Raw genomic sequence first — 20,975 nt, 5'->3', positions numbered from 1 at the left:
TTGTTGCCCGACTCTCTAGTATGGCAATAATCGATTTGTCACAATTTCTGTTGAGTATTCTCTTATAAAATGCGATGTGCCAGGCCAATATCAAAAACATTACCACAACTACATTAAAATTTAAACAATCAACCTAAATTTTATCGCATCTTCACAATCAACATCAACTATCATGGCATCATCAACTGCTAACCCCTTCCCTTCTTTCCCTCTAACGAGAATAGAATTTCCTATAACCCCTCTTGTATTATCTTCATACCAACATGCGAAACAGTATGCGACTCCAGGTGTTTTAAACCACGTCCTCCGAAGTGCAGCTTTCTGCCTTCTTCTCCAGAAGAAGATTCCTGAGTTTGCCAAACTCAGTGACTCTCTTGACGTTGAGCTCGTCGTCGTAAGCTGTCTTCTCCATGACCTCGCTTGGTCCAAGACGAAGGAGCTTGTCACGAACACGAGACGCTTCGAAGTTGATAGTGCGAACCTCTCTCGCGATTTCATCAACGCAACATCTGAGAAAGATGGAAATTGGGAACAAGGCAGTCGCCGTATGCAGATTGCCTGGGATGCCATCGCACTTCATACAATGGAGACCATTGCGCCGTGGAAAGAGCCTGAAGTCGCGCTTGTTCACTTCGGCGTTCATGGCGATCTTCTTGGACCAAACCTGCACCTCCTAGGTTTGCCGAAGGACCTACCTAACTTAGAGGGTGTTATAACGGAAGAAGAGTTCAGAGAGATTTCCAACGCGTTTCCGCGAATGCATTTTGCGGATGAGTTCAAGGACATCTTTTGTGGCTTGTGCAGGGATAGAGGTCGTTACGCTTTTGATAGTAATGTGGTGAACTATGGATTGGAATGGGGATATGATGGAAAGGGCACTGGAGTGGAGGAGTTCAAGAAGTTGGTGGAAGATGCCCAGCGGGCCAAAAGCCTGTACGGTGTCATGAGTGCTATTGATAGGCTTTTAGATAAGGCTTAGCGGAATAGAATAGTAATTACGTTAATTAAATACTTTATTACATTGTACTTATATATTACTCTTATTATCAAATTGATTTATTTGTATCGATTTATGAAACAAACCTAGACAGTCTTTCTTTTTACAGCCTCATTCTCGTACAACTTAACCTTCTCCCAAAAGTTCCTATACCGCTTCACGGCATTGTATCCCTGCTCCAACCCGACTGCTTCTAGCCATTCCTCATCAGCTTTGGGGAACAAGTGACAATCTGCCTTCGCCCCGGCCTCCAATAGTATCTCCACGATATCCCAATATCCTTTGACTACAGCTGCATTTAGGGCGCTACCGTATTCTCCGCCGCGAAGTTTAACACCTGCACCCTTCTCAAGCAGCAACTTCACACCTTTTGTCTTGCCTGTGTACGCTGCTGACTGTAAAGCCGTGCCAAACAGTCCGCCTATCTGATTGACCTCGATGTCACAGCAATTTTTAAGTAGGCAGACGAGGCCGCGTGAGCTCAGACCAGTTGAGTCCTTTGTAGGTGCTAGGCATGCCGATTGCAAAGGGAACCCATGGAGACCGGCTCCGATATTGACATCAGCGCCATTTTTGAGGAGAAACAGGATCTTAACTTCGATGTCATCTTCAAAATGCTCGAGTGCAACCTGCAGAGCAGTTCCATGTCGATCATGGCAGTGGTTCACATCAACGCCGTTATCGAGCAGCAGCTTCAATGTGTCGTTGGCTGGATCCTGCCAGGTGGGTAGTGCAGCCGCAGCATGCCAGGCACTGCCAAAATACCCGCTTTTAACATGGACATCTGCGTCATGGTCTATCAGTAAGCGGGCCAGATCGTAGTACTTCTTGCTGTATTTGCGTTCATATACGCACGCCGCCTGGAGCGCGGTTCCATACCGTCCTCCCTCGATGTTGACCTCAGCACCGTAGGAAAGAAGTAAGCGGACTGATTCAATGTTTCCTCGCACACAAGCGCTTTGGAGTGCTGTGCCGTACATCCCTCCCTTCATGTTGACTTCTGCTCCTTTTATAAGTAAAGTTTCTACCACGCCTACATTGGCACGGCGTGAATGAACTTCGGCTTGTAGCGCGCTTCCGAACATGCCACCGGGCGCATTGACATCAGCGCCACTATCGAGCAGCTTTTGCGTAATGAGTGCAGTTTCATTGGAATAATCCGAGTCCTGTACGGAGGCGGCCGCTTGCATTACACTGCTATACACCCCGCCATGTATATGCAAGTCAGCGCCTCTACTAAGCAATGTATTAACCAATATAAGGCTCGGTTTCGCGCAGGCTGCGTGTAAGGCTGTTGCATAACAGCCACCTTTCCGGTTTATCTTCGCACCTTTTTTGAGAAGTAGGCGACTCAGACCAGACTCGTCATCGGTATTATAACATGCTTTCTGAAGTGAGTTACCGAACTGCCCTCCCTGAGCATTTGGGTCAGCCCCAAGACGCAGCAGGGCCAGGATCACTTCTTTGCTCCGAAATACGTCACCGGAACATGCCACTTGTAACGGGGTGCCATCTCGCCCATCATTCAAATCAACGTCAGCTTTGCGTCTTGTGACGAAGTCGAAAAAGGTACGTGTTCTCTGATGTATCCACGCCTCCACTGCCTTATTGAGAGCACTGCCGTGCCGCGTACACCTTCTGTTGATATTGGCACCCTTGTGGAGAAGAAGTTTTAGAGTCTGGATGCACTGTGTGACATCATTTCGGTCCCATGACCTATACGCCGCAATGAGGCACGAAACAGGACATCCTGCTTCTCTCACATTAGCCCCACGATCCAGGAGAATTCGCAAGGCTGTCAGGTTGCTGCCCTTTGCCGCGGCCTCCAGAGCTGACCCAAATCTGTCATCGTGCGCATCGATATCAGCCCCATTGTCTAGTAAGAGCTTCATGACCGCTAGGTGGCCTCGATGCGCTGCGGTTTGTAACGCACCACCAGTGATCACATTGGGATTAGCACGTTCATTGAGAAGAAAGCGGAAAATCTCGATATGGCCCTCCTCCGCTGCCTCTCGGAGGGCTAAGTCGAGATCTTCCTGGGTTAAGAATCTGCGAGTTCGTGAACCTTTCTGAAGCAGCAATTTGGTGAGTTCGAGAGACCCGATCGCGGCGGTATAGCAGTACGGCCGCTGCATCAAATTCAGGGCTCGGTCACCGTATACATCCGATCGTTCCCTCAGTCGTCCTTCGAAAAGAATCTTCTCGAGGCTTCTAGTACGCATGGAGAGAGCGAGCTCAGCGAGCTGGATGATAGTGTATGTCCATAGTTCACGTGGTACTATATCCAAATGAAATTCCCAGTTTCGGACTGCGTAGGTCTCCAAGGGGAGTTCCACGTCGTCTCCTGTATTCTGAACAGTTTGAAATAGGTGATATGACAGGCAGCAATGCGAGATATGCAGGTGAGTATTCGCTTCTGTAAAATGAAATTGTTTCGCTTTACTTTCTTTGATGCGTTCGGACATTAGATACTCCTTGACTGTGAAGTGAGCGAGGCGGACATATGTATTGATTTCGAAACAGTTAGTGTCATAGTTCCAACTCTCCTCCTCCTGAGTCGTCACGAGGCTAGGGAAATGTTTCAGAACCGCTCGCGCGTCAAACAACCGCTGGGTCTTGTGAATTTTGGTGACAGTTTCTGGACGGAAGATGAAGATTTTGGCAAATACATCGAGATGTAGAGGCTCTCTCGATAACGCTAACCATTTGAGCGCACCCAAGATCTGCCATTTGAGCTTGCTGTTGAGACCTAGAAGCAGCCTGTTATATGTTTCGTCGAGTCCCGTAGGGAGGTCATTTAGTGCTGAGAGGGCAGATGCTTCCGAATCTAGATATTGAAGGGCTTCGAACTGGCAAACAAGATATTGGAACCTAAAATATGTGTTAACTATAAAATACCGACCTGGTCTGCGCCGCCGCTTTTTTGACTAACTTACATTCCATCTGCTCTCGCGATCAGTATATTCTTCGCTTTGGCCCTCACGCCGACTGACCACCAACAATACGTTCTGGTATCCAAAACAGTATCAATGTACAGACGTAGGTCCCTGTTCAAACCCTCTCGATTCTCTGTAAGATCAATGGCAGCTTTTGCGGGCCCTTCCAATAGCTCGCCAATTGTCATATGAATATCTGGCTCGGCTCGGCTTGTGCAAAAGATATGCATGTTATCCGGCATTGAGGCGATGATGCGGCGAAGGCAGTTCAAAAGCTTTAGACGCTCGCCATCGAAGGCCGGGCACTCATCGAGAGCTTCTATAACGACGAATGTCGCGGAAAACCCACTAACAGCAGACATGAGTGCGGCTTCAAGAGTCTCTATGTCTGGCCGCTCGCCCTTTGCCATATAATCTTTGAACCGTTTGATCGGCTGTGGTGTATCTGGACGACTTGCACACAGCTGTCGTACAAGTGATGAGAGCATCACAGACACCTTTTGTTGCTCTACGTTTCCAAAGCTGAAGAAGTAGTATGCAAGCGCAGTTTCTGGGTTGTTTTCGTACTGGTCCTTTAAGTATTTGATAACAGATGAGCTCAGAATTGATTTCCCGGAGCCGGCTAGATTGTATTAACGGAAGAAACACATCAGAACCAGTGCCTGTCACACCTTTTCCATTTAACCATAGGAAAGATTTAGACTCTTTTTCCCACGTCTCGAAATCATCGCTTTCTTTGATCAGCCAATTGCAGGTTCCGCTGCTGTATTTTTCTCGGGCAGCTCTATATTGCACTGAAGTGTCGGTCGCACAAAGCCAATTTAGCATCCTTTCGCGATTCATGTCTCTCTGAGTTTCCTCGATCGTTTTCCTGAGCTCAGACACATCGGTTCCAATCGTTCGCCACTGACCCATGGCTTGCTGATGCTGTGCCTCTGCCTTCTCCCATTCCTCGTTATACATCTTGTCTCGCCAACCATGGCTGACTTTGTCGAATTCGATCTCACGGTACTTAATCTTTTCGAGCAGTTCGTCCCAGCCATGATGCTTGACAGACTCCAAAGCGAAGCGAGAGACAGATCTGTGATTATAGTAGCCGTAGCAAACAATCTGAAACCTGAGTACCTCTTGGTATAGCATTTCCAACGCACGACGGTACTCAGCATGCGATTCTGGCAGAGTGTCGCTAGTCGTAGACTCGTAGCGCCGTACGTAAAGATCCTCCCACATGGAACTCCGAACTATTATCGATGCAATGTGCTCGAGTCCCTTGGCCAAAGAAGAAGCTTGTTCTATGGGGTTTAAAAAGAGCTAGCGGATCAAACAAGTATTAGTTTCCCGAGACTGACGGACAATAATGAGATATTGACTTACCGGTAGCAACAGAGTTACTCCACCCCAGGCAATAGATGCCGTGGGATTTGAGCTCAGGGCTTTAGAGACGTAGTCCTTACTCCAATTGACAACTGCTAGGACCGACTTGACGACTTCCTGGGCTTCCACCTCGAAATTCCCAAATCTCAGCTTCAAAGTGTCTCGCTTGACTTGATCCATCTGAGTTTGTACAACGCTACTCGTCCAGTCTTTCGTACTCGCGTCTGAGCTCATTCTGTCGGCGATGTCAGGCATATTGCAACGGATCTGATCTTCGAACGCTTGAACGGGCGAATCTTCCTCATTGCGTAGGCTCATGTATGCAACAGCCCATAACTGCCGGATAGAATTGTGGCTTTTTGTAGGGGCTAGCGGCTCCTCATCTGGAGCTTGTTGAGGCGCGCTCGCGTCCTCCAAGGCTGGAACTGGTGGGGATATTCTGGATGTCTCCATCGTAGCGACGTAGCTAGGTCGTGTGTTTATCGTGAGACTCGATTGCTGATTTTCACTCGGCCCATCACTAGGGCTTTCTGAGATGGCTTCTTCATTGCGATGGTGGAAAATCTTCTTCAACTTTATCCTGAGAGGCATGGTATTGAATTGGTTCGGCAAGAGTTTTTGGCAGTCGACGTTAGTATTTTGACCGGGCAAATATGTCAGGCTAAGGTGCAACGCCTAATAGATTGGTCTATTTCAATGAAACAGCAGATTAAATCTGTAGCCGCTTATATTTAAGGGGTGTATAATTGAGATAAAATCAAGTGAAAGATGCTGGCCCGCTTACTATGAAGGAAGAGTGCGGGGAATGTGATTCAGGCTCCAGTATGTGTACCCGAAATGAGGCACCCAATCATTAGTTGAGAAAAAGTGCAGGTTAGAAACTATTGGCTAAATTTTACGCATCGCGTGGGAGGCCTCAATAATTATGCAAGATGCAAATTATGTAGATTGCCAAGTTTCCTTATTTTCAGCCCTGCCTATAAATAGGCACTTTTACTTACCTTTAGGAGACTGTTAAAAAGACAGATCCCCCACAACCTCAGGTAGGTGTTGACCATAATGCAGGACTTTCTGAATTATATAACTCCTGTAGATGTAAGGTATCAGGCCCTGTATATTGCGAAAGAAAGTTATACTGAACTTACTGCTAAGCATGGAGAAGATACCTAGAAGAGGTTAGCGTGGCAAAAAGTAAGGCTTTACTTGACGAGACTGAGAAGGCGCTCCTTGAATCTAAACGTGTAAGTGTGCAGCTAGATCATAAGTGATACAAGCTTAAAGATCAAGCACAGAAGTTAGATTGTTATGAAGTATTCTTTGTTGGAGGTAATACTACATGTATTACTAAGAGACAGGTCCGCAACTATCCTCAATCCTCTTCTCATCCTCTACTGTCCCTAATACATTCTCAAACATCATTTAGAAGCGAACAATCTCCATGCGCTTCTTAAGACGGAAAGCAATAGCACGCTTTCTAGCAGTAGCAGACTGGGTGAAAGCACCAGAGCCACCAAAAGGACCAGCAGCAGCACCGTTACGGACACGAACGATGCAGACGTTGTTGGCGCCTCCGACGGATCCTTCGCAGGTCATACCCTGGGGCATCTGGACCTTGAGGGGGAAGTCGGTGTTGGTGGCGAGGGAGAGACCCTGGATGCCGATTCCAGGAACATCTTGGGTCACCTCTGCGGTTTGGAAGGCATCGGGGTCGCTGCCGCCGGAAGTAGCGTCGATTTCAGCTGTCATTGGACCGGCGCCGTCTTGGTTGATCTGGGGGAGTTAGTTAGATTAAGATACCCAAGGAAGATGCATAAGACCTACCTGTCTGTAGGTCATGGTGACCTCGCCGTTATCAGAGGCTGTAGGTAAGCCCTTGGTAGCTCCCTCTCCAGCAGAAGCAGCAACGCTGGTCTCCTCAGCAGTCTCGGTCTTCTCACCACCACCTCCACGGCCACCACCGAAGAGTCCGCCCAAGAGGTTACCCAGCTGGCGCCTGCGGTTGTTGTTGTTGTTGTTGTTGTTGTTGTTGTTGTTGTTGTTGTTGTTGTTGTTGTTGTTGTTGTTGTTGTTGTTGTTGTTGTTGTTGTTGTTGTTGTTGTTGTTGTTGTTGTTGTTGTTGTTGTTGTTGTTGTTGTTGTTGTTGTTGTTGTTGTTGTTGTTGTTGTTGTTGTTGTTGTTGTTGTTGTTGTTGTTGTTGTTGTTGTTGTTGTTGTTGTTGTTGTTGTTGTTGTTGTTGTTGTTGTTGTTGTTGTTGTTGTTGTTGTTGTTGTTGTTGTTGTTGTTGTTGTTGTTGTTGTTGTTGTTGTTGTTGTTGTTGTTGTTGTTGTTGTTGTTGTTGTTGTTGTTGTTGTTGTTGTTGTTGTTGTTGTTGTTGTTGTTGTTGTTGTTGTTGTTGTTGTTGTTGTTGTTGTTGTTGTTGTTGTTGTTGTTGTTGTTGTTGTTGTTGTTGTTGTTGTTGTTGTTGTTGTTGTTGTTGTTGTTGTTGTTGTTGTTGTTGTTGTTGTTGTTGTTGTTGTTGTTGTTGTTGTTGTTGTTGTTGTTGTTGTTGTTGTTGCCCTGGTTGTTACCCTTAGGCAGGTTGGACAAGTCATCCTCAACACCAGCAGCACTCTCAGTGCCGTTGTTGGTAGGAACATTATTAGCGTTTCCGCTGCCCAAGAAGCTAGAGATCATGACGGCGGGGTCAACAGGGCCGTTACCCTGGGTCCTGCCCAGAGCGCTGGCCTTTCCACTGCGGATCTCACGATCACGAATAATGGAGGTGTCGGCTTGCGAACCGCATCGGTTGCTCGAGCAATCACGAGGCGTTCCATCAGCAACTATTCACTGTTAGACATTCTGTTGTGCAGGTCCAAGTGAGATGGATACTTACTGCTGAGACCAGGCATGGTGACTCCGTTGGCTCCCTCAACAGAGAGAACGACTCCATGGGCAGATGCCATGGCAAAGAAGGCAGAGACAATAGCAAGAGAATGCATTTTTTAAGGTTGTATAGATCGAAAAAGAATTAATAAAGTTTGTGTTGCTGAAACTGAGCCGCCAGGGCTAACTTAGGCTTTCTTAGAAAGGAAGTGAAGTGAAGAGAAGATGATTGAGATGCTGCTGGATTATTTTCCTAAATGTCGAATGATGCAACTCTTATATACACATTTGCGTCTGTATCGCAAGTGACATAGATGTTTGATATCGACCTCCTCGGTTGTCGGCTCGCTATGTCCTCCCTAGCGCTGATCATCAGCGATCAGCAAATCGCATCAGAAGAAACCCCATCCTCAGCTTCAGGTCATCGTTTCCGTTTGTCTCAACGCCTCTCACAGCCACATTATTTCCCTCTCAGTAAGTCAGTTCACGAGTCTCAAGTCTTGACCCATGTTTCAAAATTCTTGGTGTTTCATGTTTCGCTCAGACCCCCTACGGGATCTAGCGTTACACCCAGAACGACTTGACATGTGAAACTGTCGGCTCTAAGAAACTCGGAGAATTCTTGGCTCTTTTAGTGAATGCGATTGGTATCTCAGATTTTTGCAACCCTAAACACCAAGATGTTTGAGTTCGTGATTCACTCTCGTCGGCCGCCGCGTATTATTAATAGAGGTTAACCCTGGGCCTAACACGCTTTTAGGGAAGAGTTTTAATGGCTTTGTTTGTGAGAGAATGTTCTTTTGATCGGCGCTAATAGGCTCGTGTTTTTGGTGATGGAACCGGAAACGAAGAGTACCAGGTAGGCGCAGCTTTTTGCGAACAAAAGGCCAAGGCCAAAGGGAATCTGTAGTCAGCGAAGCCGAACTATTGAATCCTTCTCACCATTTGAAGCTTATTTGTGACTGGCGTTATTGTTGCAATTTAATTCTATCTAAAAGTGCTATGCTATTGCTAGTGGATGTGAGCAGTGATCAAGCGTTCTGTTTATGCAAACACACTCAATCGTTTATAAACAATTCATGCGTTATTCCGCGTTCTTAGATATTAATTGAGTTTATTTCCTAGATGCGAATCCATGTGCTCAGATTCTCGGCCCAGTGCCGAGCCGACAGATCTCGGCATTCTCTCCATCAAATCCACTCCACTCAAGGAGTCTCACGATGCTGAAACAACCACTAGGCGCCCCGTTTTGACAACGTTTCACCGCCACTTTTTGGGCTTGACGCATTCAGTTTTAGGTATTAAGTTAAGAATTAGACGCTTATAGCTTAACTCTGAAGAAGAGGCGGTTACATCTGCGTCAAAGCGCCACAACTGCTACCCCAAGCTCCAGAACATTTGTTGTGTCATGTTGCAAGACTTGGCTTCTATCGCGAGGTCAATGAATGACCTGTCGCAGCTTTTGAGGGTGAGAGGGCTGTGCAAGAATGAAACGTCGCAGATGGGCTGCATCTTGCCTAGATTGGAAAGGCATGCGAGCTGGATGGTTGTTTGGAATCATTATCAGCTTTAGCTACAGAAAACACGCCTAATGGTCAAGATACGCACCTCGACAAAATCATTTCGATGCTCCTGTTTGAAAGGAAAGCGTTTGTTGTAGTCTCCGACACGACACTCAACCAAGGCTGCAATTGAGGTTGTCGATCATCCCCTCCACATACTTTTTGCAATCAATTGACCATTCCTGCGTGTCGCTTTTAAGCCAAAGTGCTTGATCTTTTGTGAGAAAATATGTAATTGAAATACAGGCTAACAGTTCACTCAGCTGACCTGAGTAGTATGTACACGAAATGTTCTGCTGACTACGTAGCCAGAAAGAAAGAAAAAACGCGACGCGGCATTGACAGAATACTCCATCTTTTACTGGTTGATAGGATTGTAGATAGGATCAACACCCCCAGCGGTGCCAATACGAGCCTCAAACCAGAATCGAAGTCTCTCGACCAAAACTCTATCCTTCATGAATCGCGCAAACTCAGTCGGGTTGGTAGCAGTCTCGTTGCGAAGATCGGGGAAACCAGCTGGAGTGGCAACATCGCGACGAACAGACCAAAGACCCATCGTGGACTGGAACTCCTCACTGAGGATGTAGTTGTGAAGAAGCTTGGCTCCTTCGGGGTGAGGAGCGTCCTTGAGGATAGCGGCGGTCTGCGGCCAAGATACGTATTTTCCCTGCTTAGGATGGGCGAACTTTAGAGGCTTGGATTCGCCGAATCGCCCGCCGACGGCGAAGTAGGCGGCTTCAGTGGCGTTCTCTGCGCGGATGATGTTGCCTGGGGTTGCTGTACCGCGGACCCAGCGAGGGTTCTGCTTGAGAAGGTCCTCGAACCAAGAGGCGCCATTCTGTTGCATACTACATTTTCATTAGCACTGGTTTGATCAACAAAAAAAAGACACGACTAGCTTACATAAGATAGAACGCATAGAGAACAGCGTCGTCGTCATTGGGGTAGGTAAGAGCAAGCCTGTTCTTGAATTCGGGCCGAAGGAAGTCATTATACTCGGTGGGCGCCTTGATACCAGGCAGCTTCTCCGTATTCCAGGCATTGGCCCAGAACAAGACATAGACACCATACCAATAAGCAGTGCTGTCCTTGAAAGCATGGTCGATCTGGTCAAAGCCCTTGGGGGCGTAGTTGAGCAGAGCGCCCTCCTGAGCCCAGCGGGGATAATCGTGCAATGTCTGGAGGATCACGCTGTCGACGTAAACAGACTCTCCCCCGGCAGCGAGCTGCTGATCTACCCTGGCATCGTGGTACTTGGACAGATCAACAGTGACGTTGAGCTTCATGCCGGGGAAGCGTGTCTCAAAGGATTGCTTGAGAGCGGCTCGCTGGTTGGGCGCATCTCCGCCGTGCCAGAGGGTAACAGTGCCTCCTTCTTTCAGCGCGGCTTTGTAGATCTCATCGAGGCTTCTGGTTTCGACTTGGGCCTTCTCGTTGAATCCGAGGACTTGATCATAGCCCACGACAGAGCTTGCCAGAAAGGCGAGCGAGAACAAAGATTGCTTCATGCTGAGGACGGTGAATAGAGGCAGTGAGAGGTTACTGATGAAGATGGTGCTACTGGACGTTTATGAATTGACGGAGATGGGACTCGGGCATATTTATACGAGAAACAGAATATGCGCAAACTTGGTATTCGACTTGCATTACATGGACTCAATCTGACTCGGAAATACCGTGACGGTGTTCCCGCCGGCCAAATTGAGGATAGAGTTTTGTCAATGCCGATCTTGCATGATGGCTTATCCCTTTGAATCCGAGGCAGCACCACCTTGGTATCTTTTATAGGTCCTACTAATTAAGAAGCTAGTATTAAAGATACTTAAGTTTAGGGGACTAATAGGCTAAGATTTAAGTACCTTTAATAATACAAGTTACTGATCGTAACCTTTAGCTTTACTGCTATACCTCCTTAAGGCTGGTATTTATGGCGTAAAGATCAGCAGCTAATCAATACTGGAGCCTGCCCTACAAAAGTACATTGGTGGTGCTCCCTCGGATTCAAAGGGATATGAGCACCAGGGTGACATGATCCCCATTGTTTCTACGCTTCCTCCAATCACGTCGGCGATTGATTATCGACGCGCGCGGTTCGGAGGGGCAGTGGGATGGGCGTCATCCCGCCGACTCTGCTTAGTCGTCATTTTCGTACATGGCCTTCCTAAAAGGACCTCCAAGTCCACAGTGGCATGACGTGGTTCTGCTCTATCCGCGACTCATGGCGAGGCTCAGCTTCAGCTCAACAGGGATACCATATCCTCTTCAGAGGCAACTCCGCGTCACCGACTAATGAGGTGCCGGCGAATGAAGGATCAGGCTGGAGGCCTTGTAAATTACAGGGTCGTAGTTGTGTCTTAGCCATGATCACGGTTAAATGGCCATCCCATCCAGCAACGGATTTTACAATCATGCTGGTTTGGTTTAGCGATCTGATGTTACTTCATGATTGGATTGCACTGGGTATCTATTATCCACCGCCTGACTCAGGATGCTTGCTCTTTGTAAACATGACAGCGACCCCAGTTGTTCCACCAATTACGCGAGTGTCTTCTCGCCCTTCTCGATAATGGGAGGAGGGCGCTGGATGTCCTTGCGAAGGACATAGCGCTTGAAGATATACGGCAGCCATACCTTTGTCTCATGAGACAAGAAGCTCTTTGTAGGGACGGAGAAGACCTCTGTGTTGCGTGTTAGTAAATGTGCCTCATTGATGTTATAGTGGGGTAAACTTACGATCCAATTCCTCTAGGGTCATCTGCTTAGTCTCGCGGACGAAGCAGAAGATCATACCCCAAGCAATGAGGTTGAGTCCAGCATAGAAGCCAAAAGCTCCAGTAGGTGTCATGACAGTCTTCATACGAGGGAAGGTCAAGCCAAGAACACCAGCGAAGGTGTTGTTGATGCAGACAGCCCAAGCCATACCCTGCTCTCGCTGGATAGTGGGGAAGACCTCAGCTGAATACTGGAAGGCCACAGGTCCCTCACCGAGACAGTAGGCGATGGTGAAAAGGTAGACGAAGAGAACTACAGGACCAATGTTGGCAGCTCGGTTATCGCTGTTGTTGAGAAGAGAGAGACCACCAGCTAGCAAGAAGATGCACATGAAGGGGAAGGTAGCCAGGGTCAAGAATCGCCGGCCCTTGGTATCGATCAGAAAGAGAGTAGGAATGGTGAAGACAACCTGGATAGCACCGTAGCCCAGAGAAGCATACAGAGCCTCGTCGTGACTATAGCCAGCCTCTCGGAAGATACTAGAGCTGTAGAAAGAGATGATATTGATACCGCACATCTGCTGGGCCAACATGACAGTGCTAGCACCGTAGTTGGCACGTCGAATTCTAGGAACAGCGAAGCAGTCCCAAAGACGACGAAAGTAGCCAGCGCCAGCGTTCTCGCGAAGCTCCTCGTGGTAGATGACGTAAGAGTAGTAGTAATCGCGAGCGCCGATGATGGGGTGAGCTCGAAGCTTGGACATGGAGACGAAGCCATCCGCGATGCGGCCGTGCTTCATCAGCCAACGGGGAGATTCTGGACAGAAGTAGATGCCGACGGCGAGGAAAAAGGCAGGGATGAAGGCAGAGCCGAGTTCAAGACGCCAGGCGATGGCGCCGACATCTTTGACGATGACATTGGCGCAGAAACCGAGGAAGATGCCTGTTATAGTCAGTATGGAGATTCTATTGACGGGATCTGAAAGGCATCTTACCAATGACGACCCAAAGTTGCCAGAACATGACGAGGGCACCTCGAATGCGAGCAGGAGCCATCTCAGCAGAATAGATTGGCACGGTAGCATTCTTGGCACCAATACCGATTCCCATAATGAAACGGATGGCAAAAAGCTCTTGCCAGTTCTTAGCGAAACCAGAGGCGATAGGGGTAGCTACCAAGCAACAGGCTGTGATGAAGATCTCTCCACGTCGGCCAAAGTAGTGGTTAAGAGGGTCGACGATAAAGGCACCGCTAGAGACATAACGTCAGATGAAGTCAAGAAGTCGTAAGGGGATTAAAGCTTACATCAGACCAGCAGTAAGGAAGATGATGGAGTTGATGATACCAACAATCCACTCATCACGTCCCTCGCCATCAATACCGAACTCTTTAGGGAACGAGAGGTTAGCGCCATTGGCACCTGTCTGATCCCATCCCTGCGTAGCAGCACCCACAGCGCAAAGACCAATCGAGTACCACAGCATCTTAGATCCATGCCACTTGTGGTCTCTCTCATAAATGAGCGCAGCGCGTTCGTCATCGAGAAGATCAGCCGATTCGAAGCTATCGGGGTCTCGAGCGATGAGAGCGGCTCGGCTGAAGAGGTCGACGTGCTCGGACATGCCATTGGACTCGGCAAAGGCGCGAGCGTCAGCGACGACTTGATCTTTTGTTTTGCTCTATGATATTGGTGAGTTATGGGAGAGATTGGGATGAGATGTAGTGGAATATACCTGTAGAGGGTTTTGGATAATGTTGAGAGCGACGGATTGACGACGACCACGGGGAGCATGCTCTAGAATCTCAGCACCGCCCTTTTCAGGCGGAGGTGTGACGGTCTTGTCATCATAAGACGAGCCACCGTGGCCAGGTGAGATATCCTTGTCATCCATGATCAAAGTCCAGTGAATCGACAGTCAGTGAGAAAGAGAAGAAGAGAGACACTGCTGAAACAACAACAAGAGATCTTCATAACCTGAGGCTGGTATTATATATAAGCTTAAATTTAAAGCACGGCAGTTTGGCAACCCTCTGGGGTCAAACTTGGCAACCCGAGCTGCCAAGCCCAGGCAGCAGGTTAACAGTCTTGGCCGGCATGATATCACCTCGCGCCAAGAGCGTGTTGGAGGTGTGCTACCCCGTGGGATCAACGCGGAGAAGCTGGTTTTATTGGACTAGAGTACTAGAGTGGGACCGGTGCAGGACTTTTTGCTTGTTTACTGCTTGCAATTGAAGATCATTTCCTTCTCGACGGACTCATCAATTACTCTCTATTTTCTTTGTGAGATTGCCCTGTTATTATGAGGCATATCGACCTCAATCAAAACCCAAGATATCCCCAACTATTCATCTCATGCGGAGAAAATAAAAATAAAAAGTGGCTTTAGGCACCGAAATTCTTCTCCCTTCTCCCCCTAAAAACCAAGCTTGTTCCTCTCTCCTCCCCGCTTACCCCACATGTTGTGCCATGGGGGAAAACAACCGCAAAGTCTTGGCCCATCCTTTGAATTTCTCCACTTGAGCGAATGATCCAATCATTGGTATGTTTATTTCACTGCCTGTTTTTTAGATCAGGAATTTGGTCTGAGCTTTTTGGGGAAAACGGGCGTTGGAAGAGGGAGAGTTGGTGCTAAGTGGGACGGAGGGCAAAGAATACGGATGCCTAATTGAGGTTATTGACTGTTGATTAGTTGGTGAAAATTTTGTCGGCGAAGATGAGGCTCGGGTATCTCGGGCAATGTTACTGAGGGATCGTTTTATGGCTTGCATGGTCAATGCTATCCCGTGGCTTGAGACTCGACTCAATTGACCGGGCGGCTGTAGGCGAACCTGTCGCTATTGAAACGGTCAGGGCCATTTCTGCCAGCATTGAAATTGAGTTGAGACAAGCCCGTTAACGTTATAAATAAAGTTAAAATGCGATCATCTTTGTTGGTGTTGATCAGAGTTAATTACGATCGCGATCATCGATGGAACAGAGACTCAACAAGCGGCCTCAACGTTCAAGATGACGATGACGATGACTCTCGTAAAGCATCCTGGTCCATCGGAGCATTTCACGATAGTCGAGATGCTTCCAGCCATGCTCGCTAACCCGAACAACACTAGCCAAATTGCAGCTCAATCTAAGATACCAACATCAGTCTCGAGAGAATGGTCTGGTCGTTGTTATTCCCGAGTATTCTTTTGCATTCAGAATCATACCATGCTAAATTGATTTATGTAACAAATACCTACCAACGTCTACCAAAATGACCAGGATCCTTCCATGTTTCGCTCAACCCAATTTCGTGATCGAATCCTGTCGCGTAACAACCAACGCGTCTCCACTCTTACCATTTTCTCTCCAACGTGCATCGGGTTGTATCGGGAATACCGGAAATGGCCTCAAAATCTCTGAAACAGGACCATGTCTACATACCAGGAGGATACGAGTTAATCCCGATCATACGCCGGACTCAATAAGCAGGATTACCACGTGAGATTGAAGAAATGCGCTGGTAAGACGGGCGGCAAGAAGAAGCTTAGTAGCCAAGATGTCCAGTGGAGCAGAGCGCTCCATTGGAACTCGTTTGGGTGAAGTGTCGGCGCCCCATGGGAAAAATTCTGGGGGTCTCGCGTGCCTTGGTTTTGATCCTGCAAATCCGGGGCAAGGACATGCAGTGTCTTTGGGTTTTCGGTCCTATAACTTGATCTGCGCTTTGTGTTACTAGACTTGGAGAATAATGCAACTTTCGAGACCCTTACCTATTTGTGATTTTTGCTGAGATATCAAACTAACAGATTTGGAAACAAAGAGTCAATTAAAAGCTTGGCGGATAATTAAACCGTGATTACGTCGTGATGTTCTCCAAATAATAGATATGAAGACTGATGTACATAATAACATAGATATAATACTAAGTAAATATATATATTATCTTCAATTCGTAATTCCAGGGTTTTATAAATATTTATTTTACAACTTCTTATTGAAGACTTTTAGTTAACTATAGACTACCCTATAGTATGCTCACACACCATTAACTGAAGCCTAGCCTGAGGCACTAATACAACGGGCGGGATACCCAAAGCAGTTATTTTAACGTCAATCACCACCAGGGAAACTGGATGCCCCGCCCATATCGGTTAAACTCTCGCCATTCTTCTACACGAAACATAGCTACGCCATGCGCTAACTATATTGAGTATGTGAAAAAGCTCACTGGTCTCACGTGTCATACTGAGCTACAACCTCTTTAGTAAACGTGTAGCCTGAGTTCATGAAATACCAATCCGGGTAAAGGCCACCTAATCTCATATTTCCTTCCTGCCCTGGCAGATTCTGGAGGTTATCCTAAGGCCCCACCAGACAGCCAGCGCTTACAAAAGGGCATCCATTGCTACTGTTATCATCGATGAGCTGGTCAGGGTAAGACGTCATTATCCATGGGGCGGTTGTGTCATCGTCAAAGCTGGGGTTGACGAGATAAGTCGGCTCTCTTTCGGCGGTTGTGGTGGTCGCGGTAGTATTCTCGAAGACAATAGTTGAGCTTTCAGTGGTGGCTATGGCTGTATTAGCCTCGCTGCTGATGGCTGTAGTTGATGTTTCGACACAGCCAACACTGTCACCTTCCTCTCTCTAAGTCATATCGCTCTGTAAAGGAAGCAAAGCGAGTAAGTATCAGCTGCTAGCAGATATGCCCTGCTATTTTATTTAAGTAAAACATTATTATCAATATCCAATTAGCTAAATATTACTAAAAAAGTACAAACTATTTAATGTCGACAACAAGCCTGTGTAGCACTCTTTATACTAACTTAATACTAGTAACATTATCTCCCTGAAAGGCTGTAGAAATGTCATGATAAAGCTTGTAACCATGGATATGAAGTGCCCAACGAGAATCAGGAATCTTAATCCACCCATCAAGAGCGGGAGCATGAAGCTCTGGTGGAATGTTTAGATAGTGGATACTTACCGCACCTATCCTGCGCCAGCCTGGGTAAGTATACAAATTCGAGACCAAAATGCCAACTATCAGTCTCCCAGTTGCGTAGAGTGGAAGCATAAAAAGCTGCTGCTGAGACACAAGACTCATAATGTCTGCTTTAGAGCCATCATAATCGAGGTTTGTGCTTTCTGGCCCTCCACAGGAGTCCAACTGGAAATTGCCTATCTTGAAGGATCTGACTTCCATATTGTGCCACTCGAGGGAATCGACGGGGAGAACAAGCCCTTGTAGCTCGAGGATGCCGTTTGCACTAAGCACCGAAACCCCGGCTGCCTCTCTTGCCGGAGTTCTTATGACGCGACAAAAATACTCTTGTTTATGGTGTGCCGATGGGTAGGGGTGAAAACATATCTCCCTGTCCAAGGAAAGCCATGACCAGCTAGGGGCACGGTGAGTCGCTTGATTGCCCGAAGGCAGCCGACCGTTGGCTTTATAGACCCACCACGCAAGATCAGCGATGATTGTGCTCTTCCAAGTTCCTGCGACGTACTCGTCACGCCCCGCGGATTGAATAAGTTTGGCAATCCCGGCAAAAGCGATAAGCTTATCCGTATTGAATGTGAGGCGACAGGCGGAGTAAGCAGTAACGATCTCATGCCAGCGACTACAAAACTCCTCTGAACTCAATGTGTTCATCGGTCTCATCATGGGCCAACATACATCCTTTTTGTAGTTATCCTCAAAACGAGGTGGTAGGCCAGCCGGAAACATTTGAAGCGCGCCTCCTCCGTTGCATTCCCAAGCCAGTTGCCGCATTCCAAAATGAAGCACACGTGGTGCTAGAAATCGCTCCTGAAAGACCCAGCCACGTTCCATCAATGGTGACTCGCCGACCTCATCTTTCCACAAGTCTCCATCGACGAAGAAATTACTGCGCAGTTCTTTGTCATCCATTAGGACGATCTTAGAGGGGAGGACGTGATTCCAAGACTCAGGAGAGAAGATGAATGGGTTTTCGTCGTCACCAGCTGTGTATGAAGCCGATAAGTTGAGAAAAGAATTCGCGTATACGTCGCCCATCTTCAAGGCCTCCGCCTTCCAGTCCCCACAGGCAGTATCTTGCATAATACAGAGCGAGTCTATCCAAAGGTAACGGATCTTAAGTAACCTCGTGACCTCAATTGCTTGCTGGAAGACGCGTGGCAGACACGATATATCTATAGAGCGCCTGAAGCGACTGAGCGACTGCGAAGTGAGCTTCTCATATTTGTAGTTGCTCCACCGATGGCTCAGTGTCATGTACGGCCCGATGGGTCTGTCTTCTTGGGTGACAACTACATTTATCATGCCCTCATCTCCAACCAAGTCTAGTAGACGGGTGGGATACCAATTTACTCCCGGGGATGAGCAGCATGCTGTATGTAGTTGTCTGCAATTGCCTATCCAAGCTTGAATTTGAGAAATATTGATGAGGTTAGGAGCGCTATCCTCTACATGTAACCTTGTCTGTGGAACTTCTGTAGCTGGTTAGAATCAATGAGGATTATGAGACTCCAAGATCGCTCTCACCTCTTTGCTTGTAGAACTGGAGCTCTACGAGGCAACCTGACTTTTTGTCGCTTCCATGATTGCGATATAGGATCAACTGACGAACCTCCAAGTTTTGACGACCACGACTGTCAGGTGGCAAAGTTTCGTCAGAGGGGCTATGGAGAGTTCTTGGTTGTGCCTCTTGCTCAAGCGAAGCGAAATCAGCTTGAACGGTGACTAGCAGTTCATGCTTGAGCCATCGTTCATAAACTGCGGGGTAGTGGTCCTCCAAGAAACCAGCGTGTTTGATGCAAATCCAGCATTTTCCCTTAGCGTCTGGATCGAATGAAGGGTACGCTACGGTGGTTTCCCGTTTGGGTTGGATGGTTTCTACCTTGGGGTAGATGTCGCAAATAGCATCGTGACATGGGCCGCACACAGGCATTGCAAGTGAAGATTATTTGTAGGTAAGTTGAGAGGATACTTGATGATGTTTTTCAGAAAAGAGGGATTTAAAACCCCTCACATTAAGTCACTTGCCAGTCTTTCAGGAATGAGCTGAACCAACATGCATATTCTTAGAGCCAGTTAGGCTTTTCAAACGATGCGTAAAGTGGGGCCAGCTTGAGCTGTCCAGAAGTAGGAATACGGTATTTTGCCTTTTCTACTCTAAGACTTAAGGGATTATATAACTTTAAGAATTTTTACTATTGCAGATCCTGAATTTGCAGTTGAGGCTCATGGCTGAGAGCTTAAATCAGCAGACAGAACTAAGATATCAAGCTAATGGATCAGAGAGCAAAACTGATAGTCAAGATGTTGCCAGGCCTGTGATGACAAAAGTGAAAAGCTCTTTTATTTGGCTTATTTATAGTTCAGAGATTATCTTATTGATTATGGCTTGATCATAATTCGACCCGCAGAGGAGAATGACACTGGTTTGCCCAGCCAGTTTTGAAGCCACCTTGTTGAAACCAGCAAGAGCCAAGGCAGCAGACCCTTCAACAATCATACTCTCAGACCAAGCAAGTTCTTTCAGTGCCTCCTTAATCTCATCTTCATTGCAGTCAATCAGTTCATCGATGACTGCATTTGCCAGTCCGAGGGTTATTGTGTCCTCATCGATGCCACCGGCACAAGCTTCAGCCAAGGTGGGGAGATGTTGTGTCTCAACGACGTGACCTGCTGCCATCGAAGCAGCTAGAGCCTTTGAGTTGATCGTTGAAACGCCGTAGACTTTGATTCGTGGGTTGTTTGCTTTGAGGACGGATCCGATGCCACTGATGAGTCCACCGCCACCCATGGAGATAAAGATGTTATCGATATGGTCACATTGTTCAAGAAGTTCGAGGCCAATGGTACCCTGACCCGCCATGACATCGGGGTCGTTGTATGGCGATATATAAGTATAATCGCCCGAGGCCGCAAGCTTCTGGGCATGTTGCTCAGACGCACCAGGCTCAGCGCCGTGGAGGATTACCTCGACACCATATGACTTGATCGCATTTAACTTGGCAGAAACGACAGTCTCGGGGAGGACGATGGTGAAATCCTTGGATAAAGTCCGCGATGCCAAAGCGCAGCCAATGCCGTGGTTGCCAGACGAAGCAGTGATCAATCGACCTTGTCCTGACGCCGACAGCTTGGACATGGCGCCTCGGATTTTGAAAGATCCCGTGAGCTGAAAGTTTTCAGCCTTGAAAAGGACGTTGGCTTTGAGATCGCGGCCAACCTTTTTGGCGGGGATGAGAGGTGTTTGGTAGATGTGATGGCGAATGCGGCTTCGTGATTGCACTGAAGCTGCTGTAATTTCCTGAAAGTTCGGCATGGCAATGGTAAGTTACTATAGAGAACCAAGTAAGTTGTGATGAATAAATTTGATTTGAAGAGAGATCGATAAGGGAGCAAACTGCAGGTCTTGGCCGTATTTAACGTCGGATACGGGGAAACCGGCCACCCCCAGAAACCGGCCACCCGCTTTTCAACCTAACTACCTAATTTATAATATCTTTAAAAATTTATAACTCTATTAATTTTAATTATATAAACTTATAAACTATATTAA

The 20,975-nt window shown here is 47.4% G+C and overlaps 7 protein-coding genes across 7 annotated transcripts; 1 reads left to right on the top strand and 6 right to left on the bottom strand.

Annotated features, from left to right (window-relative positions):
- Nucleotides 1-172: 172 nt before the first annotated feature.
- Nucleotides 173-979, top strand: FSUBG_9816 (metal dependent phosphohydrolase; the record flags this gene model as incomplete). Its single annotated transcript, XM_036688370.1, has 1 exon — nt 173-979. One exon carries the CDS (start codon nt 173-175, stop codon nt 977-979), a length of 807 nt encoding a protein of 268 aa, XP_036534658.1.
- Nucleotides 980-1,083: 104 nt separating this feature from the next.
- Nucleotides 1,084-5,760, bottom strand: FSUBG_9815 (ankyrin repeat; the record flags this gene model as incomplete). The annotated part of the gene is made up of 4 exons (XM_036688369.1): nt 1,084-3,868; nt 3,934-4,555; nt 4,605-5,225; nt 5,283-5,760. 4 exons carry the CDS (start codon nt 5,758-5,760, stop codon nt 1,084-1,086), a joined length of 4,506 nt encoding a protein of 1,501 aa, XP_036534657.1.
- Nucleotides 5,761-6,726: 966 nt separating this feature from the next.
- On the bottom strand, nt 6,727-8,285 carry FSUBG_9814 (gEgh 16; the record flags this gene model as incomplete). Its single annotated transcript, XM_036688368.1, has 3 exons — nt 6,727-7,077; nt 7,129-8,126; nt 8,180-8,285. The coding sequence occupies 3 exons, from the start codon at nt 8,283-8,285 to the stop codon at nt 6,727-6,729; spliced, it is 1,455 nt and encodes a 484-aa protein (XP_036534656.1).
- A 1,804-nt stretch (nt 8,286-10,089) lies between these two features.
- FSUBG_9813 (abc-type fe3+ transport system) lies at nt 10,090-11,242 on the bottom strand (the record flags this gene model as incomplete). The annotated part of the gene is made up of 2 exons (XM_036688367.1): nt 10,090-10,582; nt 10,638-11,242. The coding sequence occupies 2 exons, from the start codon at nt 11,240-11,242 to the stop codon at nt 10,090-10,092; spliced, it is 1,098 nt and encodes a 365-aa protein (XP_036534655.1).
- A 1,027-nt stretch (nt 11,243-12,269) lies between these two features.
- On the bottom strand, nt 12,270-14,338 carry FSUBG_9812 (myo-inositol transport ITR1; the record flags this gene model as incomplete). Its single annotated transcript, XM_036688366.1, has 5 exons — nt 12,270-12,412; nt 12,468-13,388; nt 13,441-13,697; nt 13,752-14,125; nt 14,180-14,338. 5 exons carry the CDS (start codon nt 14,336-14,338, stop codon nt 12,270-12,272), a joined length of 1,854 nt encoding a protein of 617 aa, XP_036534654.1.
- Nucleotides 14,339-16,533: 2,195 nt separating this feature from the next.
- Nucleotides 16,534-19,355, bottom strand: FSUBG_9811 (uncharacterized protein; the record flags this gene model as incomplete). Its single annotated transcript, XM_036688365.1, has 4 exons — nt 16,534-16,593; nt 16,813-17,067; nt 17,408-18,774; nt 18,950-19,355. 4 exons carry the CDS (start codon nt 19,353-19,355, stop codon nt 16,534-16,536), a joined length of 2,088 nt encoding a protein of 695 aa, XP_036534653.1.
- A 423-nt stretch (nt 19,356-19,778) lies between these two features.
- Nucleotides 19,779-20,738, bottom strand: FSUBG_9810 (3-hydroxyaspartate ammonia-lyase; the record flags this gene model as incomplete). The annotated part of the gene is made up of 1 exon (XM_036688364.1): nt 19,779-20,738. One exon carries the CDS (start codon nt 20,736-20,738, stop codon nt 19,779-19,781), a length of 960 nt encoding a protein of 319 aa, XP_036534652.1.
- Nucleotides 20,739-20,975: the final 237 nt, after the last annotated feature.

This window comes from Fusarium subglutinans (assembly GCF_013396075.1).
Source record: "Fusarium subglutinans strain NRRL 66333 chromosome Unknown NRRL66333_c0000158, whole genome shotgun sequence".
Lineage (NCBI taxonomy): Eukaryota > Fungi > Ascomycota > Sordariomycetes > Hypocreales > Nectriaceae > Fusarium > Fusarium subglutinans.
The sequence above is the reverse complement of the archived record's forward strand: the minus strand, read 5'-3'. Positions and strand labels throughout refer to the sequence as shown.